Here is a 22,589-nt window from a genome sequence, read left to right on the forward strand (position 1 = left end):
TGGAAACATCAACACAAGCACTCCCCCACTCCTTGAAGCCGCCGCCGAAGCCATTCGCGTGAATGGATGTGCCTCTTGTTCTCATACTTTTATCACCCGAGGGATGCCTCTGTCTGGAGCCTTCCACTAACTTTTCCTCCCTCCCTCCATCCAAGCCCTCACTGTAAATTTTCCAGAACCATATCGGACTGGGAAGAGAAAAACTCGTACAACAAGCAACAAGAGTTGAGCTTTATTTTTCCTTTCCTTTTTTTCCCCCTTATTGTATGAAAGCAGCTGGTTGCACTAAATATGCAAATGTAGTAAATGTAGTATATCTGAATATGCAAATGATGAGTGTGAAACAGAGAGCTGACCTCAGCATGTCCACAGGCACAGTCATTTAGGTATGGACAGAGAGGCGTGGTTGTTCATCCAACCACAAACAGGTTCCTTTCGTCAGTGGTCTTCATTCACACACCAGTCTGTCTTTGACATAAATGAGTGCCTGTAGGCAGGTCTGTATTAATAGACAAGAATAGTGTGCTACTTTCTCCAACATTTCCTCTTAACATTTATAATAATTCTATCATCAGCTTTCAGGAACAGTGTTGCCAAAATGCAGTGTCCAAGGAACAAAAAAAGTGAGAGAATGCTTTGCATCACATAATCTAGAACCAAAGTTCTCATGTACTAATTTGCCAAAACAACACCACATGATCAATGTCAATGACCATGCTAAAGATCATTCAAAAAAACCTTGTTAAATTGCTGTCTTATTTAAGAGATTATCAAAACAATCTCGTCTACTCACCGTATAAGCCACTACATTACATTTTTCATTTGTACCTTTGAGAGGTTATTGACTCATAGACTGCACAAAAAAGTGTTTTCAATACAGCAATAGGACCAGTGTGTTCAGGGGTGCATCAGACCTGTAAAAGCTCATGATACAATATTTGACTAAAATGGAATGTGAGCGATTGTCAAGTTCAAAAGGGGAGTAATAAACAGGCCACATATTAAAAACAATAAACATTAACAAAAATAAATTATCTTATATATATATATATATATATATATATATATATATATATATATATATATATATATATATATATATATATACATAAGAAGGGCACATGTGCTTTCTTCTCTGGTGAACAAGTTGGTACTCTGAAGCAATAACTGTTATTTAGTAAAGATGTATTACATACTGTAATACTACATTAATGGCAGATGTTATTGATGTGCATATACAAATCTGTTGCACTATGTGCATATACAAATCTGTTGTCAGTAATACCCTTTCAAAAGGAAGTGCAATACTTAGTGTTTAGTGTTTTTATCATTGTGTATAACAAAGATTAGGAATGTTGGATTCCACCCAGCAAACTCATCAAAGGATTTAGAGAATTCAGTTAATCAAGTAGGAGCGCGGTCCATATGGACACTGGAGCCACTTCAAACCAGTTCTGAAAGCAGTTCACTCTGCTTCGTCTCCATTATATAAAAATAAACTATGCCACCATTCATATAAAAAGACTCTCTGACCCGTCTAGAAATTACCGCTTCCCATAGCTCTGTTCAAGCCAGTGCTGTACATCTTTAAGGTTGTAAAAAAACGGACCCTTTCCCCCCAGATAAGCTATTTTCTTCTTTTGCACGATGCACACCCTTTCGTAGGACACACCGTAAGCTACGTTGGCATTGTTATCCATGCAGTCAGCCACCAGCTGGCACTGTGGGGGTAACGAGAAATGATCCACAAGCTTCCGCGCTGCCAGCATCCGCTCTTCCAGGCTACGGTGCTTCCTGACTTCAAAGGAGTAGGGCTTCATGGGCGGAGCAACCCATCCGTCCACGGGGTGGGCCTCGTCGATGTAGACCAGCAGGAAGTCTGCCACGTCTGAAAAGTCTTCAACCAGCCGCCGGAAGTTCGGTAGCTGGCTAACGAACGGCGGTCAGGTAGCCGAGCCGAAGTTGACCACCAAGGGGCGGTCGGACGACTCGAAGTCCAGAAGGTGGCACTCGCCCACGGGCCTTCTGCCGAGGTCCCAGCGGCAGCCGTTGATTCCGGGAATCTTCACCACTTTAGAGTTGGGAGCCGATTCCCCCAGCTTCACCTGGAAAGGCGGGAGAGAGGATCTATATCTCAGTGAGAGGCACAGACCACTGACCATTCATGAGACGCTCCAGAGCACATAGTCAATGACACATCATGCTTTAGTAACAGGAGAGGCCCGCACAACAAACTTACACATGCACATACTACAGGGCTGAGTGGAGTGTGACAGGCACTTGAGAAATTACTTAAGGTGTGCCTTGGTTTCTCTGTTGCTATGGAAACTTTAGTGATGTTACTAAATAAAAGTAGTCAGTAGGTCAGAACTCCACTCACAAACAACCAAATGTTCAGCGTTGGCTTCATGTACACATACAAAAATGACTACATTCTTGGAGGTTCATCCCAGTATGAAACTTTGTGAGGTTTTCCAGCAACTGTTTATATGTTCTTTGGCAATCCCAGAAGATCTATAAACCGGTGAGCAAAGAAAGTGAATAAAACACATGAAAGATACATGATCCCTTTTATAACCTCTGTTCAGGACAACAGACCTGTTAAAAGCTTCATAGTAATGATATGCTGAAGCAACAAGCCTATTAATTGATTCAGATTTTTGTTTTTTTGTTTGGTTGGTTGATGTTTGTTTTAAATGCATGTCTTAGATCATAAAGTAGACAAGGCAAACATTTAGGAGGAGTCATCAGCAGGATACTAAAATGGCATTAAATTGTTCTGACATTTTCCCTCGTCTGCCACTCCAGCTCTTTTGTCTTGTTTCAAAGCCGAAATATTGTACCAATGCTACTGCCTTTGGGTTTATTTACTAGCTCTAACACCAGCTGAATGCCACGTGCAGATATCACCCTGGCACTCACCAAATGGGGCAATTGGCCCCATGTAAAGCCAAGAGTGAGTTTACAGCAGAGGATGCACTGGCAATCCCATATCTTACTACGCTATATTAGGAAATCTTTCATGAATTTCAAGTTAAAAAGTAACACTAAAAGTACCCAGACGTCTGGTAAAGTGTCCAACAAATTTTAAGGGCATTGCCCGGCGGGTCCATTGACTGTCTGGAGCTCAAAGTTCAAGACTCTTTATATAGAATGGAATAGCCAGGGCGATAGCTTAAATGAAAAGCGTTACGTAGTTTGAATGTTTACACTTCAAACTAAAGCGAACCTAATTACCATTAAAATGCAAAACGGCGTTTTAAGTATGTAAACCCGTGCGACAGGTATGTATAATTCAAGAAAACATAGGAAACGTTCAAAACCCGTCTAAGATTTGTTTAAAACGTTTGATCTTGAGTGGGAAAAACACATCACATAAAAGCATAAAACGATGTCACGGAAGAGGAGCGCGCTTGCCGCTGCTGGACGTACCTGCTTGTAGGCGTCCAGCAGAAAGCTGTTCCATATGGAGCGCACGCCGGCCGAGGTTAACATGCGCTGCCACTCGCCGCCCGCGGCGCCTCCCGAGCAGCTGAGGAGCGACACCACGCGCTTCACCAGCACCACCGAGTCGTACAGCACGAAAAACAGGCAGTTGGAGAAGAAGCCCGGCAAGATCTGCAAGGCGACCAGGAGGTCCACGCTCAGCGTGCCCATTTTCCGACGGGCGGCCGCAGCAGGTGGCTCATGCGCTTCTTTGCTCCTAAACTTCACCTCTTTCGAGTCATCTTGGCTGCCCGTCGTCGTCTTTATCGCCACCCTGTCGCAGACGGTCATCAAAGTTAAGACGGCTGCGCAAATTGAGCCTGACAGCGAAGGATGTAGTGGTGGGTTTTTTTTGGGGGGGGCTACTTGTCGTGCGCCGAATTATCCTCCACTGCCAGCAAAAGACGCTGGGTTGTAGTAAAGCGAAGAGCTGGCTTGAGCGATGGTGCCAAATTTTCTTCCTCCCTGCCCCTTGCAATTACAAAGGCTCCCCGCTGAGAAGTATCCCTTGTCGCAGCGGTCTTTTTATAACGTAAATCATTCCCGGCTTTGAAATACACCTCAAGCTTTATCTTATGGTAACATCGTGACGTCACGCCCAGGGCTCCTACTCCGGACAGGATAGCGGAGAAAAGTGATGCAATGAGACAGAGGAAAAGAACCTGATACTTTCTAAAAGTTCACTAATATTAGATATGGGATCTAAATTAAAAGTATAGGCATAGTGGGTGTCTAATAATGCGAAAACATAATAGAAGTGTCCAAAATATACAGGATTCACAATAGCCTCATCATTGACTTGTAATATCCTACATGAAACACAATATAAGAAATGTAAATGTAGTTGGCTTTCACAAAATTGGGTGATACGAGAATAGATTAAAACTATTCCAGGCAAAATGAAGACTCAGTGCTGACCTTTAACCTCACTGTACAATTTACTCCACGTCACTCTAGCACTGATTTCTTTTGCAAGACAACATATCCATGAGCATGACAGGCTATCCCTAAGGGATTGATTCCACCACTGGCAGAGGGATAATTAGGTGACTAGAAGGATACAGTTTTTTTGGTTTTGATGAACAGGTAAAGATGTCTTCCAATTTACTAGTTTACAAGGTTAAGGAACTATTCCTTGTAGAGATCAGTCTGTCATTAAATTTGCAAAACAATATGATGCCAGTATCACCAGAGCAAACAGGACCAAGACTATGGAATGAATTGTTCTGGGTATCAGACACAAGCCAGTTAGATTCACTCTTTGAGTGAATCTAAGCCTCAGACACATGATGAGAGAGTATTTTCTGATCTTTTTCTCTCTCTGTGGTGCTCATAACCAATCAGATTGACCCACCTCATTTCCACATAAAAACCTCACCAACAACATGATGGTTGATTTTTTATGAATTTATAATCCCATATTTTAGAATATCTCCTGTGCTGAATTAACACAGTGCATTTGTCTGGGCTGAACTTTGAACCTTCTTGTGTATGTACCTATAATCAGATGAAAATAATTTTGATTTTGAAATTTGTGCAAAGTTTGGTGTTAATATTTAAAAGCTGTTTTTATTCTTATTATTAAATAAAGTTCAGTCTAGTTCAAATAATTGCATGTAACAAATATCTGATATCTGATATCAAACTGACTGTCAGTGAGGTCCACTTGATATCATAGGTTCCTCACCCTTGATGTCACAGGTTTCTCACCCTTGATATCACAGGTTCCTCACCCTTGATGTCACAGGTTCCTCACCTTTGATGTCACAGGTTCCTCACCCTTGATGTCACAGGTTCCTCAGCTTTGATGTCACAGGTTTCTCACCCTTGATGTCACAGGTTCCTCACCCTTGATGTCACAGGTTCCTCACCTTTGATGTCACAGGTTTCTCACCCTTGATGTCACAGGTTCCTCACCTTTGATGTCACAGGTTTCTCACCCTTGATGTCACAGGTTCCTCACCTTTGATGTCACAGGTTCCTCACCTTTGATGTCACAGGTTCCTCACCCTTGATGTCACAGGTTCCTCACCCTTGATGTCACAGGTTTCTCACCCTTGATGTCACAGGTTCCTCACCCTCGATGTCACAGGTTCCTTACCCTTGATGTCACAGGTTCCTCACCTTTGATTATTGGAGCAGCAATCCTAGAGTTGTACTGTTGCTTACCCCACTGACCTAGAAACCCCATCCAAGCCAATCAGTCAGCATCACAAGGATTCCTTTGTCTCCTGCTCATTTGCATCTCAAACACACATATCAACCTCTTTTTGTACTGAGTGCTTATATGAGATGTTACATATACACATTTTCGCCTTAGATCTTTGTCCAAAAGAAAACAAGGAGGATAGCAGGGGTTGGAAGAATTATGAAAATATGTTTTGCTTAAATATCAGTGACTCCCAGATGACCAGTGCCATAACAATAGTAGGATTGATGAGCGGGGTGGACAGCGGCCACTGCGTCCCCTGTTAGCCTTTTCTTGTGGCCAGCTGTTTGGTCCCCTTTGACTTGACAGTCAGCTCACAAGCATGCATGAAATGGGTCAGTGGGTTTACCCTGCCATATGATGGTTCCCAGTTCATCCTTTATTTGGGAGTTCAACCCAACATCACTCTCATGCAAGCTAACACGGTTTTAGTGAGAAGTCAAAGCCGTAGTAGGTACAAATGCTGCCGTTAAATGCACCTTAATTTGTGAATTGTGATATGGAATTTAGTTCTCAAAAAGAATCTTTCAAAGACTTGAAACAGACTTGAAAATAAGTATGTATATTCAATATTTAGTTCATGCAGACATGCAAATGTGTACATATTGGCCAGCTCTGCCAGGATAATTCCTTACTGTCACACTTACTTTGTCCAGGGACCAAGGGATAATTACTCAATGAATCTGTTATTTTTTGGCAAAACAGTGTTTATCTAATTGTCATATGTTAATTGAGGATAATATAATAAGCACATAATAAGCAAGTTACGCTCATATAATTTTCTTCATGTGCACGCTTATGGTAACACAGCCTCTGACTTAAAAAGGTTTTAATTTTAATTTAATTTTAAAGTTTTAATTGAGCGAATTATTCAGGGGCAAATTGTCCAAACATTGTCTGCTGTTAGGGCAACAATGACACATGAAATACTTACAAAAAGAAGCGCTTGCATTCACGAAACTTCTCTTTCCAGATGCTGCATGTTAAATCTAAAATTCCCTGGAGGTAACTGCATAACCACACATCCTCTTCTGAATTCCACTGACAAGATCTACACCAAATGGATCTCAGTCCAGAATGACCGCCGATGACATCCTCATAAACACAGTTTATTGCTTCTTGTCATCAACAAGTTTTTTTTGTCAACAAAAAAGTCGTAATATGGCAGCAACACTATAACTTTATAGGCCTGCAACTTCTAGCATTGTAATGTAGCTACAAATAGTTTTGTATTGTTGCCATGTGGATTTATTTATTCAGAGCATTATCAATAAAGGCAACTGAAATCTAAATATGGAAGCATTGGTAATTATAGCAGTACCGTAGAGAGCTGTCTCTGAAGGCAAACAATATGTAGATTGTTGCGTACAAATCTAAGAATTTGCCATCTTGCCACCACAAAAAGTCTCGCACAACATCATCATTGCAGAGGCTTGCTGACCCTGAGGTTACTGGTTATGTCTTTACATGTCCTTGCAGATATCACATACCTGTTCGATTAGCACCAATACTGAAAAATACGCAAGTTCAAAACTGGCCCTGAGAGTTTGGATACCGAGTAGGCGAAATAGGGTTCAGTCCCTTGCGGATGCATCAATTTTGCGTGGATGGATGCTGACCTTCTTATTTTTAATTAGCCCATTGCTTAAGATGATATGGTATCACAGTGTTTTGGTCCCACATGCAGACGCAATGACCTGCAAATCCCAGGTGCAAAACAATAGCATAGATGTGCTATGAGGTCTTTAAAACCACAAAAGATGTATGTGTCATATGTACAGCGTGCATGTATTTTATAAATCTAAAGTGTCCACACACACACACACACACACACACACACACACACACACATACACACACAAACAAACAAACAAACAAAAAGGAGGAAATATTTTCAGATTAGATTTCAAAAGATCAGCCATACACTAGCTTGCCAGACAAAGACAATTTGCCTTTTGAAGTCAATGTGACAAAGCAATATTACTGACTGCCATGTGTCAGAAGTGTATGAAACAAATGTGTTCACAGTCTTTGCAGTGATGCAGGCATGTACGAGGCCGATTGTGCATTTAAGAAAATAACTACTCCATGTTAGTCACCAATAAAGAATGTAATTCTGTTTATTATATAAGCACCACTGATTTCATGGAGATTAAGCAACTTTCCATTGTAAACATTGTCCTATGGCTGCTTCTGACAAGTATTTACCTTCATCACCACACTGTATACAAGCAGGAGTAAAGCCAAGAGACAATGGACTCCAATAATGCAAACTTGGCACTCACCATCTGCATAGAATGTTTATTCAGAAAAATCTCTAAAGAGAATTTAGCCAAGAATGCAGTTCTTGCCAGTGGAGTAAGTGCAAACGCAAGGATCTGCTCCACTCCCCGCAGCCGCTGACTTTAGAGAGACACAAACCGAGACTCTTCTGGGGGTGAGGTTTTATCCACTCAGAAATGGAATGTTATGTTATATTCACTGTATTTATATGGGTGGAGATAAGAAATAACTGCTGGGCCAGGCAGAAAGTAAGGCCAGTATACACAGCGCAAGGCCTCCTACCTAGGGCAGCCCACGCTTCCAGAGTAGCTCTGACCCAGTTCCTGCAGCAAGCACTCCCTTCGTCTAATATCTGGGCAGCATAGCCAGAACACTTTAAACTAACGCCCCATTGAATGTGGTGGAGATGAAATTTTCCATTTCATAAACACTGTCCAGGATTAGGCAATTCTCTCATTTACCAAGAAATGTGGGAACAGATGCTTATGTAAATGGATCAAGAAATCTGTCTGTATTTCGTGCCTGACTGTCATGCCACACGGTAACAGTTCCCCGGACTGCTGCCTTTGCTTGGGGTAATTGGCAGTATGTATAAGGACTAACCCATTTGGGCCCTGAGCCTGTGCCGTAAACCCAAATCTTTTTCATTAGCCATATGCAGTCATCATCACAAGTTTTCATGCTCAATGGGACTGGCTCATGTTCTTTAAATACACTGAGGTTTCAGCAAATTGAATCTCATACCAATAAAGGCACCGGAGAACACTGGTGTGCTCTGTAACCATTTAAACTCATTCGAACACTCCTGTGTGGCTGATGCAGTGCAGAGAGGATCCCGCTCTCTCTCTTGCCTCTGTTTGCGCATACGGTAAATTTCTCTTCTGAGGGTTTCATGGTACGTGCTGATATTTTGTGGCCACCAGTTTAAAAACATGGGCAGCAAGCTACACGTGTTTGAGGAGCCATGTGCTAGCTGTCGACCAGCCATACCGCCAGCAGGCTTGTGTTAAGGTGGCGTCCTCTGGGTTTGTGAATTGGCCACTACCACACGCACAAAATACTGTTTTGTTTATACATATAATACTGAAGCATTATTTCATGAGAATTGATATCGGGGCACCGTTTCTACAATATATCCACAATTCGCCTAAAGCAGTCCTGGTTATAGATATTTTATCGATGTGGTCTCCTACTTCACTAAAAACCTTTTGAATGTCACTGAGTTCACTATAGGAAACCTTCGAAAAGGTTCTTATACAGGCTGATTTAGGTCCATGTAAAAAAAAGTTTGTCAAATATATACCATCAAAAGTGTGGAACTATTTTTGCTCTTGGTTTGAGTACGAGCTCCAAATCTGAAAGCCTTTAAGACCAGCCTTCCTTCCTGTGAGTTACGACTTTACTGTAGACATAATGTGGAAACTGGAGCCAAACGTGCTCCCTCAGCTGGATGCGCTGGACAACTATTCAGCACAATTCACTGTGATTTCCAGCTTTTGGCTGGAGTTGGTCATTAAAGGTTAGCACCTGAAGCAAAGAACTACAAACCATATAAACAGACAATGTGCCCAAGCAATAACTGTGGCCACTCGGGACCACAGTCCTTGTGCTGGAAACGTGCATTAAATGACAAAGCTCTGGCTTACACTAGCCAAGCTGTCAGCAACTGCCCTGCTGTATGCCTTCTGTTTCCTCCCGCAGTGAAAGGACACCCAGTATGCGGACAGTGAAGGAAGGAACCAGACAGCTCCCAGCTCCCTGCGTCCTAACCAGTCCGAATGAGACCTCCTGCAAATTTCCTTGAAAAGGATATTTGTTATCCACATCAGTAGTTTGTTTTCAGAGTGCTCCAAACGCGTTATCTGCTAGACAGTCCGAGTACACAGGTCAGTCTAAACATGAGGCTTGCCTGGGTTCCAAGCAGCATTTTGGAATGTTTCCATTCAGCTCATTTAATAATAGAATAATAGATACATGAAATAGATAGATAGATAGATAGATAGATAGATAGATAGATAGATAGATAGATAGATAGATAGATAGATAGATAGATAGATAGATAGATAGATAGATAGATAGATAGATAGATAGATAGATAGATAGATAGATAGATAGATGAAGAAGAAGAAGAATTAAGCAAGTAGGGACAGTGATTAGTAGCAGACACCAGGCCTTATACCAGGACCGTGATTAGAAGCTTAGCGTTAGTCGTGCAGCTCCTCACAGCCAGTGCTGATATGCAGGGCTGTCCATGTACACTACTGTGTATAAGGGGTCATGAAAGTCGAGGCTACTTGAGGCTTGAGTGGTAAACCAAATTGTGTGTTTGACTACCTACACACTTGACTTAGACGTAAAGCTCAGCTGGCCTTCCCCCCTTGGCACTGTCCCTCCAACGGGCCCCCGACTCTCCTGCAGATGGAGATACTTCCACCTGTTCACTGCACGATCAACAGCCGACTGAGGCAGAGCCGCACTGTAAGGTCACTGATGTAAAAACATAATGGACAGACACAGGTTTGGCTGTACACCTGCTCACCTGCTGATTAAATCTATATATCCTTGTGTGTTCGCTCTGACTGCATGCCCCTATGCGTGATTATTCAAAACATGGGACCATGGAGAAGGCCATTAATTGAATCAGAAAAGACAAGACTGTGATGCTGAGCTCAGATATACCATGGGGAGTGAAGCGTTCTGCTCCAAGCATAATGTTTGGAGAGATTAGTGTACTTACATGAACCCTGAATAGCAGTATTAAACCTGGACATGTGCTTCATCTGTCTGTAAATGTATTACTTGGCCTCACTGTCAAGTCATTAAGTTGTTTTCAAAATTGTGTTTTTCCTGTCCATGTTAAGGAATAAAAAACAAGCTACTACAATCCAAACTGAAATGCATGTCATAATAGATCGATCTATCTTAACAGGATAAGAGGTTTCTTGGTGGTGGTGGTGGCGTTTATTTATTTATTTGGCATTATTTACTTTTGCACGTAAAACAGTGGTCTCGAGTCTATTATGGAAAATCTTATCTTACCTTCTCCTAAGCTTTTGTATCTAGCATTGTAGAGAAAATATTGCCCATAAATATAAAAAAACAGAAAAAGAGAAATTTAGGATTATGTGTTAAGTTCAGTTGAAGCATTTACCACAGACCAAATCAGGATGGTATAGAGATAAATTCACTGAAGATTCCCCATTGAGAGCCACTACTACATATAAATTCCACTCCAAAAGTGTGATAAACTGAATTCCTATTCAGCTCTGTGTTGGTCACACATTTGCTGCACTTGGTAACTCCATTATAACTGCAGGGAGCTTCTGCTTTTAGAGTGCACAAAGGTCCAAAAAGATTTAAAAATATATTTTGTGAAAGAAATACAAGTGATGTGAATGTTATTAGAAAACAGTTCAGGTTACAAATTCAGCATCCCCTGTAAAGTGAATCTTTTCATCAGCACATCAGAGAAATGGGCTTGAAGCCAGACTGCAATGTGTTAAAAAGTACAGGAAAAAAGTACTTTTATTGACCAACAAATTGAGAAGGTAAAGCATGGACAAAAATAAATAAATAAATAAAACATGTTGAAAGGATCAAACTGCAGAAAAGTTGGGAAGAACCTTTGGAACTGAAACCTAAAATCACTAAAGTTCCTCATTAAATTTTCTTCCCTTTTTTAATGGCATCCATGGCGAGTCCCCATGCTCTCCTAAACTGAGTTTTCTCAAGTAAGAATGAAAACCTAAATCCCTAAGAACCTAAGATCCGGCGCACCATCTGAGACATTTATAAACAAATCCGGTGGGCTAGGAAGCTGGCACCTACACCTGTGCGTTCCACATCAGTGGTTCACTACTACCACCGCTGAGCTTAGTTTCCTGCCTGACATACAGCAGAGGGGAGGAGGACAACAGGCAGGCAGGGTTGGAGAGCTCTTCTTCACAAGCACCATTTTGGAGAAGGAACAATGAGCTTCGGTTAATGAAGCACCGGAGCTGTGACACGTTTGACTTGTTCTCTGCAACTCACATGCGCACCTGGGAAAAGCGTCGCACAGGACCCACGATTAGCGCTACCTCTTCTCTCTGTCCACCTCACACACGCCTCTGCTTCTTGATTAATATCCAAATCACTGTTGGGTGGGAGTAATTAATTACACCGGTCAATTTGACAGGCGCGGTGGCTCTTTCGCAGATGTTCGAATCCAGCTAAGGCTGCTCAGAAACTGTGTCCACATCGCAAGCATAGATGCACTCTGTTTGTTTTTTGTTTGATTTTGTTGTTGTTGTTGCTGTTTTTAAAGTGTTTAATGAAGCTGTAAATTGATCAAAAACAGTGTGGCAGACTGTGGCAACTATCCAACTGCTTTGAACAGTTGCACAAACACAAACACACACACACACACACACACACACACACACACACACACACACACACACAGACACACACACACACACACACACACACAGACACACACACACACAGACACACACACACACACACACACACACACAGGCTCCGGAAAGAATGTAATAGACAGAGACAGACAGGAGGAGACAGGAGAGGTCACTTGTCTGAGAACAGACCGGCATTTGAAAGACTCAAAAGAACAGTATTCAGTACAGTCAGGAACGTTTGCCTGCCTCCTATCCCAGCATGACAGCTCTGTTTGTTTTCTGTGTTTTTACTGATCACTATAATAAAAGTACATTTAAAAAAATAAAGTTTAATTGACTATTGCTACCAGGCTATTTCCTGCACACTGTATTACTATGGCATGTAAGCCAAAAGGTCAAATAAAACACATCAGCTGATGAGAATTTGTGAAATATGTCAGGTGTGTGTGTGTGTGTGTGTGTGTGTAAGGGGGTTGTTCTACATTTAGATGAAATGTAACACTTTGCTCATGTTTAATCAGTAAACGGCACCTAGACAGTACTTCCAGAGAGAGTAAACACAGTTTGGTCGAAAATCAGCTAACATGGCCACAAATATCCCTTTAACTATCATGCCATGTTGCATTGGCCAACTTCCATTATGAATGACTGTGAAAGTACATGTGGCCTCTGCAAAGTGCCATTTCAATAATATGGACCTACGACCTCTCAAACATAACACCGAAGCTTAGTCTTGAAAGGGGAAACAAGTGACAGCGTGGGAGGGTTTTGTGTACGTGTGTCAGTGTCTGACACTGGTGCACCTTAGGGTCACATATATTCTGATAGCACAACTGTTACACGCATCGATTTATGTCTGAAACATATGACCCTGAATCACGCAGCAAAAGAGCTTCGTAAGTTTTACAGATTGGAATCACTGGAGTGTAGGCCAGAGGAATTGGCAGGAAACCAGTAAACATGACCTTTCATGCACGCCGAGGCTTGCTATGCAGCGAATCTCACCCTCCTCCAACCTGCGGCTCTTTCTGCACTTGGAAACACCCATAGCGCTTGTCATGTCAGCACACCTCCAGAGAGAACTTTGCGGACATGACAAGTTCTTGGTCTGAACAATGGGTTCCGTGTCCAAACACTTCAATTTCCCAGAGCGAGCCTCTTTTAAATGTAACTCTCTTTCTTCAAGAGCAAACTTTCCGGCGGCGTTTCTATGAAGGAAATGCTTGCTAACAGACTGTGGCAGGCAGATTTAATTTGCAGGCACTGACCTGTGACTTGGAGAAGCGGCACTGCTGCTCCACTACCTCAATGGGACAAAACCGTGTCTCGGTCAGCTCTGCAATTAGCAGCCGCATGAATGAATTAGCACTTTTTCTTTGGTTAGGGCTCTTGCTGCACCCAACCACCCATAATTCCATAAGAAACAGGCAGGAGTCCATACACAGACATGACTATAGAAAACCTCTGGTCTGTGCCATCGCTTTCTGGGCCACGGATGCTGATTGACCACTGACTTTTACGGGTGATGCATGTGGTGGCCATGTTGCAAATCACAGCTGGGCAATCAGTAGCTAAAAGCTGAGAAAACTTTTCACTTTAAAGTTTCACTCTGGATTAATACTGCAAGCTTCTCCATGGTTTACAGAATGTCTGTTGTGCCATATTAATATATCCATCTGCTGGCTCGATTCTCTGGTCAGATCTGTAAATATAGTCAGCAGTATGCAGTATACTGTATGAAGTATACACTCATCAGTCACGTTATTATACCCCTTGTACCTACACAAACTGGCCACTTTATTAGGTACATCTGTCTTACATGTGCATCCTCTTTTATCACGGATCAGTTTCTGATCACATGACCATCTCTCAGTTTATGTCATCTGGGAAGATGACCAACCCTGAGCGCAAACCTGGCCTGAGTTTATTGCGTGTAGTGTTGCTGGTGTCTTCTTATATGCCCGTGTCACTGCTGGGTTGATAGTGGCTTGCCACTCAAAAATATCCAACCAGCACGGTCCTGTGGTCTGAGAATGGCCATATTAGAGGGGCTGGAGTTGCAGTTCCTAAGGGGACACACTTCTCAGGAAGGGTGTGGAGGTGTTTGCGGGGTGGCATGGAGCAAGCCTTTTAAACTGGTTTGCTTTAGTTAGGTTGCTATTTTGGTTAGGAAAATATTTTTCTTCTCAGAACCTTATGTATAAAGTAGGCTGAAAATTTATGTCACCCTACTGCGCTGTATTATTAAAAGTAGGTTAGTGTTTATTATCATCATAAATTTGGACTTATACTTTGCTGTAGAGGACTGATATGTGTTCTGTTGTCAAGAGACCAGGGGGACTCTGGGAACGGCTGAGCTAGAGGATGGTTAACACAAATCGTGCATCGCAACAGATGGAGTAAAGGCACAATGTGCTCTGTGTTTCTTTAAAATGGTGCATACATGGAGAATTGAATATGATGTGAACAGTGCTAGTGCACAATTATTTCACCAGTACAAGGAGTTAAAGGTGGGAGTTAACAGTAAATATTGTGAATTCAGAAAATATTGCTGAACATTGTGCACAGAGGGTGTGCTTTTTTATCAATTAAATAGAAAAGGAAATCAATTACAATGATCCAGTAATTCATCAGTTCCATCTGCCCTTTATTGAACATCTAGTGACATTTTTCTTCAGTTCCTTGTTTCGTAGTGTAATGCTCTGCGAGAGGAAGAGGTTGAACAACACAGGTCTGCTTAAAGGCCACTGGCATGCAGTAGAGACCTGGCTGCTTTCTGTGACTAGCAAGTTGCAAGTATGCTTAGCGTACCCGAGCACATTCTGACATGTAAACTTTCTCGATGGCCATCAGTGCAGTGCGACGCTTTGCTGGCCTGTAAAAGTAACTAATCACTATTCCGGGTCATCTCTGTAAACTACATACTCTGTTTCGAAGTTCCTCACATACACACGCACGTGTGTGTGTGAGTGTGTGTGAGTGTGTGTGTGTGTGTGTGTGTGAGTGTGTGAGTGTGTGTGTGTGTGTGTGTGTGTGTGTGTGTGTGTGAGTGTGAGTGTGTGTGTCTGTGTGAGTGTGTGTGTGTGTGAGTGTCTGTGTGTCTGTGAGTGTGAGTGTGTGAGTGTGAGTGTGTGAGTGTGAGTGTGAGTGTGTGAGTGTGTGAGTGTGTGTGTGTGTGTGTGTGTGTGTGTGTGTGTGTGTGTGTGTGTGTGTGTATGAGTGTGTGTAAGTGTGGGTGTGTGTGTGTGTGTGGGTGTGTGTGAGTGTGTGTACTTTTGTCCATCTCAGATTCATGTGTACGTCAGTGTCTTATGTCAAGTGACGTGTTGTAATCTTACTGTGATTTTTCCATATTTATAAAATCATCGGAAAGGATACATAAAGTTGCACGCTGCCGTAAAAGTCAACTGTTTTGAGCACCCATTTAAATCCTTCAAGCTATTTAAGAGGATCTGACATGTTAAACGCATCAGGCCAAATAACCAATTACTCATTTCTAAGTATGACTGAATTTCAGGGAACAAGATGGCTTCTGTGAAGAGTTTTAAGTTTAACAGGAATGTTCTCATGAGCAAACCACTGTCGTCCTGTTAGCTGTGTACTCAACAAACACTGGCGGCCACCGCGGCCCTGCAGGATTCCACCACAGCGCCCTATGAGTCTGTTCTGGGCCTGTTCCTGAAGTCCTGCTGCTGCCAGCCCTCCCAAACGAGCTGGCAAAACGCTGCCAAACCTCCAGACAGGTGAAATGTGCAGTGAGTGGGTTTTTGTGCGTGTGTGTGATTGGAGCGTGACAGTAATGACGTGAAGTCACGTTGTCTGTGTGTGCGAGAGGACACGAAATCACGAATCTGCCTAAGTAAAGGTATTTATGGAGAAGAATACAGCTCGTATCTCGTATCGTATCTGATGTCTGGTTCTTTTTTATTTCCTCGTTGTCTCTTGAATAGATAAGAATGTAGCTTTATTGTGACCAGGTTCTGAGGATTTGAAATATATGAAAGGCATACTTGTTTTCAAACTGAAGTCTTTCCATGTGCTTTTAACCAGCACCATGCATGGTCATTTCTCTCATAATGGTATCTTAAAATACCTTACTAAACACAATCTGGCATTAAATGCTCAGGAACAGCTATAAAAAAAAAGAAAAATGAAAATTAACCTACATGTGCACAAAAATAGACATTGCATTCCATATATCGCCCTCAGAATTGTTTTGCCAGATTAAGCCGAGGCCAAGAATAGTACTGTTTCTAATGTCATGGAAGCTTTAGCATACTGCACAAACAGCAGGGGGTCAGCACATGAGCAACGCTAACCATTAGCATCAGTGGTGACAGTTCAGCCAGGTTTATCCATGCCAAGAAAAATCACCTCAGGACTTACATAACTTCCTTAAATTACCAAATATTTCTTTGGCAGGTCATCTTTGGGCTGCAACAGATTACCGCCAGACTGGAACCAAACTAAACGGTTTTAGGGGAAGTCACACACAATGGAAGTCCTAGGTCTATCTGTACGCCTGAGATCCAGAGGACATCACTGACCTTTTGCTTTAATTTCACTCACTGTAATCAAGAGGATCCTCTGTCTGAGAAACTCCCCCCATGAGCTGGCAGGCTGGAGTAATGAGCTGGCACCTGAGCCTGAAGCAGAACAAAGTCTCCTCTCTGCCTGCATCCAGACATGGATTAGCAACCTTCCTCACCCACTCAGACAGGCCACTTTTATGCCAAATTTATGGATTAGCATATAACCTCCTCCTCCCGTGTCTGTTGAGCCATGGTCTATGGGAATACATGCCAGGTCAGGCCACTGAGTCTCGATCTCTTTTATTTTCTGGGTCTTTTTCCATTACAGGGATTAATTGGAAATCAGCAGTGCTGCGTTACCGTTCGGCAGAGGAGGAACGTTTGTGGCGTTGGGCAGTGCTACATGGTCTAGAGCTGAACAGAGAGCTCCCTGCTGAATGAGCACTCAGCTAAACGTAGAAAGTCTCAGATCATCGCACAAGTGCAGCATCTGGGTCACCACACTCTTACCACCAATAGGCAGCTGTCTAGATGTAACAGATGTAGATGGATGAATGGATGGATGGATGGATGGATGGATGGAAGGATGGATGGATGGGCAGACAGGAAGGAAAATACAAATATTTTATATAGCGTAAGGAAAAAGACATGCAAGCCTCGGCCAAAATATGAAATTATTATTAGTATGTTATTAATATTTCAGACCTTACGGAAGAGATATCTTTTCACAACCCTGTTATTTACGGCCCTGAGACAGACATGTATGACTGTACCTTCATCTGACTTAACATATTAAAATATTAAAATGCAGCTTGTTTTCAAAAGATTCTTTATACAAGATATCAGTTATAAGATGCCAATAAAATTTCTCCTCAAGCTCACTGTCACTGTGTTATTCATTGTGTTATTGTCTGTCTCTCTCATTCACTGTCACTGTGTGATTCATTGTGTTATTGTGTTACTCTCACTCTCTGTCACTGTTATTCATTGTGTTATTGTATTACTCTCACTCTCTGTCACTGTGTTATTCATTGTGTTATTGTGTTACTCTCACTCTCTGTCACTGTGTGATTCATTGTGTTATTGTGTTACTCTCACTCTCTGTCACTGTGTTACTCATTGTGTTATTGTGTTACTCTCACTCTCTGTCACTGTGTTATTCATTGTGTTATTGTGTTACTCACTCTCTGTCACTGTGTGATTCATTGTGTTATTGTGTTACTCACTCTCTGTCACTGTGTGATTCATTGTGTTATTGTGTTACTCTCACTCTCTGTCACTGTGTGATTCATTGTGTTATTGTGTTACTCTCACTCTCTGTCACTGTGTGATTCATTGTGTTATTGTGTTACTCTCACTCTGTCACTGTGTTATTCATTGTGTTATTGTGTTACTCTCACTCTCTGTCACTGTGTTATTCATTGCGGTATTGTTTCTCTCTCTCTCTCTCTCTCTCTCTCTCTTTCTCTCTCTCTCTCTCTCTCTCTCTCTCTCTCTCTCTCTCTCACCGGAGGAATGAACAAGTCACAGAGTGCAAACATAAATGCAATATGAAGTGTGAGTGCAGAAATTCAAGTGCCATTACATGCATGCCCCAAATAAGTTCCATGAAGGATTTCAGTTCCATAACAACTGGCCCACTGCTCATTCACAGTCAATTTACCTTTCAGTAGCTTCAAAAATCTTGCTAAAGGTCTTTCTAAAGTCAACTCTTCCAGCATGTCACTGCATGGCACCCTGAGCTCATTGTGGTGGGTCGTGAAATTAAAGGTGATACAGTATACAATTATAAAATATTCAATTAACACAAGTGAGCAGTGTACAGCAGGGATGATGTATGCATCTGTTGTTCTGTTATGCACTGCACACACTGAAATCTCACAAAATAGGTTTCATACTGTCAGTGCGAAGGCCACAGAGAAATGGTTCAAAGTTATTCATGCTTGGGGTTAGTGTTAGGAACAGGGTCCCTCTCATAACTTTCACTTTTTCCTTTGAATTGTGACATACTGTTTCCAGAACTCTACACACCTCCCCCCGACATTCAGCCATTCAGGGCTGGACAAAACCAGCAAAAATGCCTGGTGTGGTATTTAAAAAGAAACACTTCCTGACAATCTCACCCCAACATCAGCCCCTCCGTTCTCTAAGGTAGGAAATGGTGTTTAACTAAATTACTTGCTCAAATCCCAGCTCTCCCTCACATCCTGTCTCTGGTACTAATGTCTAGTGTTGGCCTGACAGAGACTTTCTTTTTTTGCATGTGTGTGTATCCCTTACTTCCCATAACTGGTAAACAAAGAGCTAATAATAATCTCTAGAGTGGGCCAGCAATCCGGGGTTGGATAGAATGTATGCAAACCTGGCATTAACACACCAAATCTGAAACATATTTATCAGTTTGAATAAACTGCAGAGTGGCCAAACTCTTTTATAGCCACTGATGCTACTGATGCTCCTGGAAGCATTTTGTAGCAACAATGGCCCTCTGTGTTAGGCATGGGAATGAAATGATGACTGCTACTGCCTGGTCCTCCCTAGTCATCAATCACTCGCTTGTTCCAGTTTGTCTGTGGATGGTGTAATGAGAATCCCAGTGTACTGTCTGTTAGCTGCAGCAGTACAGGCACCACTGTCTCTGGACTGGTGCTTCGTTAGAGGGGGTAACTGGACCCGAAGTGCTATGGCCAGGGCCACACCAACACATACCACACAGGCTCTGTGGCCAAATGACATCACAGGATGCAGTCGGTACACCCGCCTATACATAAAGAAAGAGTAGAATATTTGAAGATGGGGGAAATAAATAAATCTAGAGTAAATGCAATTATTATAATCAGAGTACTAATCTGATTTGTTATTGTACCCATAATGAACCATAAAAGTGTCATCATTCAGAAAAACAAACATTTGATTTCTTGTCCTGGTGGGCTTTGTTTTCTTATGTGCTGTTTTCAGTACTTCGGCAGACTAATTCAGTCAGGAAACACATTTCTACAAGTGTGTTTGTGTTCATAATAGTTGGTTTAAGCTTGAGAGTCTGCCAGGGCACAATGGTGAATAAAATTTACTTCAATCACAATTATTTTTGTCTCAGTCTTTGTGTCAGATATTTTTGTCCCACTTTATCCGTTCTTAAAATAACTTATGTCAGAGATAGACAACTGATATAGTTTTACATGAGTTTTGCTTAACCTTTTATTGGTGATTTGATCCAAAAACAACAACAAAAAATATATCAAAACAAAACAAAATGTGGAAAATCTCATACGTTAAAAAGTACTTAAAAGATCAGACCAAAAGTAAAATGAATTTAAAATAATAAATAAATATTTGCTGAAATCCTGGGCATCCCTAGGCTGGACTGCCTTCTTCTGTTTTGAATATATAATATATATTTTATAATCTACCATTTATATAATTCACATCTTATAATATAATCACTCCAGTACCTAAGAGGGCCAGGTCAAAACATTTTTGTTTTCCACACAACCAATACGGTATTGATTTTATCCTAGCTATGTTTTGAGATCGTGGGAAAGTCTCATAAAACATCGAGTCTCCTGGCAGATGCAAATCTGTTTTTGCCCATGGCGTTTAGTTTGGGGAAACCAGCAATGGTTGGGACACAGAGTTAGGTAGGACAGGGGGCGTTGTTTGCCAAACAGAAACAAACCATGCTAAAGTCCTGGCAGTGGCTAACACATTTTTGGCTGAGCTGTTTCAGGGAATGCAGCACAGGCTGAAGTGCAAAGTGTAATGGGACAGTATGCTTTCAGCCAAGCACATACAAGGCAAGCCCTATGAAACACACTGCCTTACATCGGCCATACAGCCACATGACGGTTTCGATCTTTTGGAGAGATATACTATGTTGTTGACCAATACAAATACGTAAAGAAATGTTAAAGAAATGTTGAATGTAGTGTGTGTTTACACGCACATATACATACATACATACATATACACACACACACACACACACACACACACACACACACACACACACACACACACACACATATATACATACATACATGCATACATACATATATACATACACACACATATATATATATATATATATATATATATGTATATATATATATATATATATATATATATATATATATATATATATATATACACACACACACACACACACACACACACACACAATATAGTTAATGAAATTAATTAGATATGCTTATTCAGGCTTTGGCAGCTAGCTAGAGTGGACAGATAAAAAGACAAATGTTTACACCGATGTCTGTACGCATTTATGGTTTTAATGATTTGACCAGTGCATGATTTTGCATAATTTTTGCTGTGTTTTAATGTTTAACGTTAAATAGAAATGTTATACTTACATAATAGTTCATTTAAAAGCTTCTTAATCTTTTCTTGCTTTGTTGATTTGTTTTATGGGATCATAGCATCACATCAAATCAAATTTATTTATACAGCGCTTTTTACAGCAGATGTCACAAATCAGCTAATGTCCGAGTCCAAGCCCCCAGTGAGCAGGCCAAGGGCGACAGCAGCAAGGGAAAACTCCCTAGAGCAAAGGTTACCTCGGTCTGACACCCAGCCTTGAGCAGCCAGGAACAGCAAAACACATGCTGGAATAGTGCCTCTGTCATCAGTAGACGGACTGAGCAGTAGGGAGGCTTGGAACAGGGATCAGTCAGCAGGCTTAATTTCTTTTTTTTTTTGACCGCTAATAAGTTGGCCGCAGAGAGGTGTGAGAAAAAGCGAAGAAGGATAGGCAGGGGATCCCCATGGGTAGCTTACGAAGCATCTTGGTCCAGGTGCACGACGAACATGAGGCCACGCAGCACTGCGCGCTAGCGTGGAGGGATGCTGAATGTGTCCCTCTCCTGTGCCCGGAGGTGGATGCCCGAGTGTCGGATGCCCCGTGCCCAACAGTCAGATGTCCCGTGGTCTTTGGCAGCAGCTCCCGAGATCTCCTAGGCCATGTGGTAATTTGGTCTTACACATATATAGTTAGAATTGTAGTCCATATGCTGACTTTTAAAAAAACTTTAAGAAAAGAGTTTGGTTTTTTTTAATAATCTTAAAGTACAATAGTTATGTTTGGTTAAACATGAGCTGCTTTTCCCACATTTGGGCTGAAGACAAAACTCACACCACATTATCTATGGTGTTTATGTTCAAGATATTTCTGAAATTGATTCAACTATTCTTTAAATAAACTGAAGAACTGAAGTGAGCCAAGAGTATGACAGGTCAGAAGATGAAAAATATATAGTTACTTCATCTACTACAACTCCAAAAAAAAAAAAAAAAAAAAAAAGATAGACAGTGTAAAGCCACAGTCGAGAGTTAATACAGTCAGCATTCTGTATTTCCTCAAGAGGCAAAACTGGTCTGAATAAACTAGGAGCCTGGATTTCTGCCTAATGAGATGGATTTCAAATCCCCCGATTACTGAGGCCTTCAGAGAATGCTTTCATCTAAGGGTTTTTTTTCCTTGTTTTTACCTGTCAAAGTCTGTTTCATAGATGAACGTGAGGTAGCTATCGTAGCTATAGTGTTTCCTGCTTCTTGGCTGAAAGTATTCCTGGCTTGCACAGTTTAGAGGGGGTTTTTTTTTCCTGACACCTGGCTCAACTCACCAACTAATTAACAGGCCTTGCATTTCCTGAGTTTCAAATG

At 41.6% G+C, this 22,589-nt stretch overlaps 3 protein-coding genes across 4 annotated transcripts in view; 1 reads left to right on the plus strand and 2 right to left on the minus strand.

The window, feature by feature from the left end:
* nrxn3a (neurexin 3a) overlaps positions 1-6,947 on the plus strand; it is a 255,272-nt gene extending 248,325 nt beyond the window's left edge. For both annotated transcript variants that reach the window (XM_027001508.3, XM_027001511.3), the window contains exon 24: positions 6,669-6,947. In XM_027001508.3, the coding sequence (XP_026857309.2) occupies positions 6,669-6,682 (14 nt within the window). In that variant the 3' untranslated portion in view covers positions 6,683-6,947. The remainder of the gene's footprint in view (positions 1-6,668) is intronic.
* On the minus strand, positions 1,120-4,127 carry dio2 (iodothyronine deiodinase 2). Its single transcript, XM_027001515.3, has 2 exons — positions 3,433-4,127; positions 1,120-2,105 (listed from the first exon to the last, which is right to left on the minus strand). The coding sequence occupies exons 1-2, from the start codon at positions 3,775-3,777 to the stop codon at positions 1,545-1,547; spliced, it is 906 nt and encodes a 301-aa protein (XP_026857316.1). The 5' UTR covers positions 3,778-4,127; the 3' UTR covers positions 1,120-1,544.
* Positions 6,948-21,185: 14,238 nt separating the features above from the next.
* ston2 (stonin 2) overlaps positions 21,186-22,589 on the minus strand; it is a 31,208-nt gene continuing 29,804 nt past the window's right edge. The window contains exon 8 of the mRNA XM_081721616.1: positions 21,186-21,880. The gene's annotated coding sequence lies outside the window, so the exon portion shown is untranslated. The remainder of the gene's footprint in view (positions 21,881-22,589) is intronic.

Source organism: Electrophorus electricus, chromosome 10 (genome assembly GCF_041902795.1).
Source record: "Electrophorus electricus isolate QZ-2024a chromosome 10, ASM4190279v1, whole genome shotgun sequence".
Classification (NCBI taxonomy): domain Eukaryota; kingdom Metazoa; phylum Chordata; class Actinopteri; order Gymnotiformes; family Gymnotidae; genus Electrophorus; species Electrophorus electricus.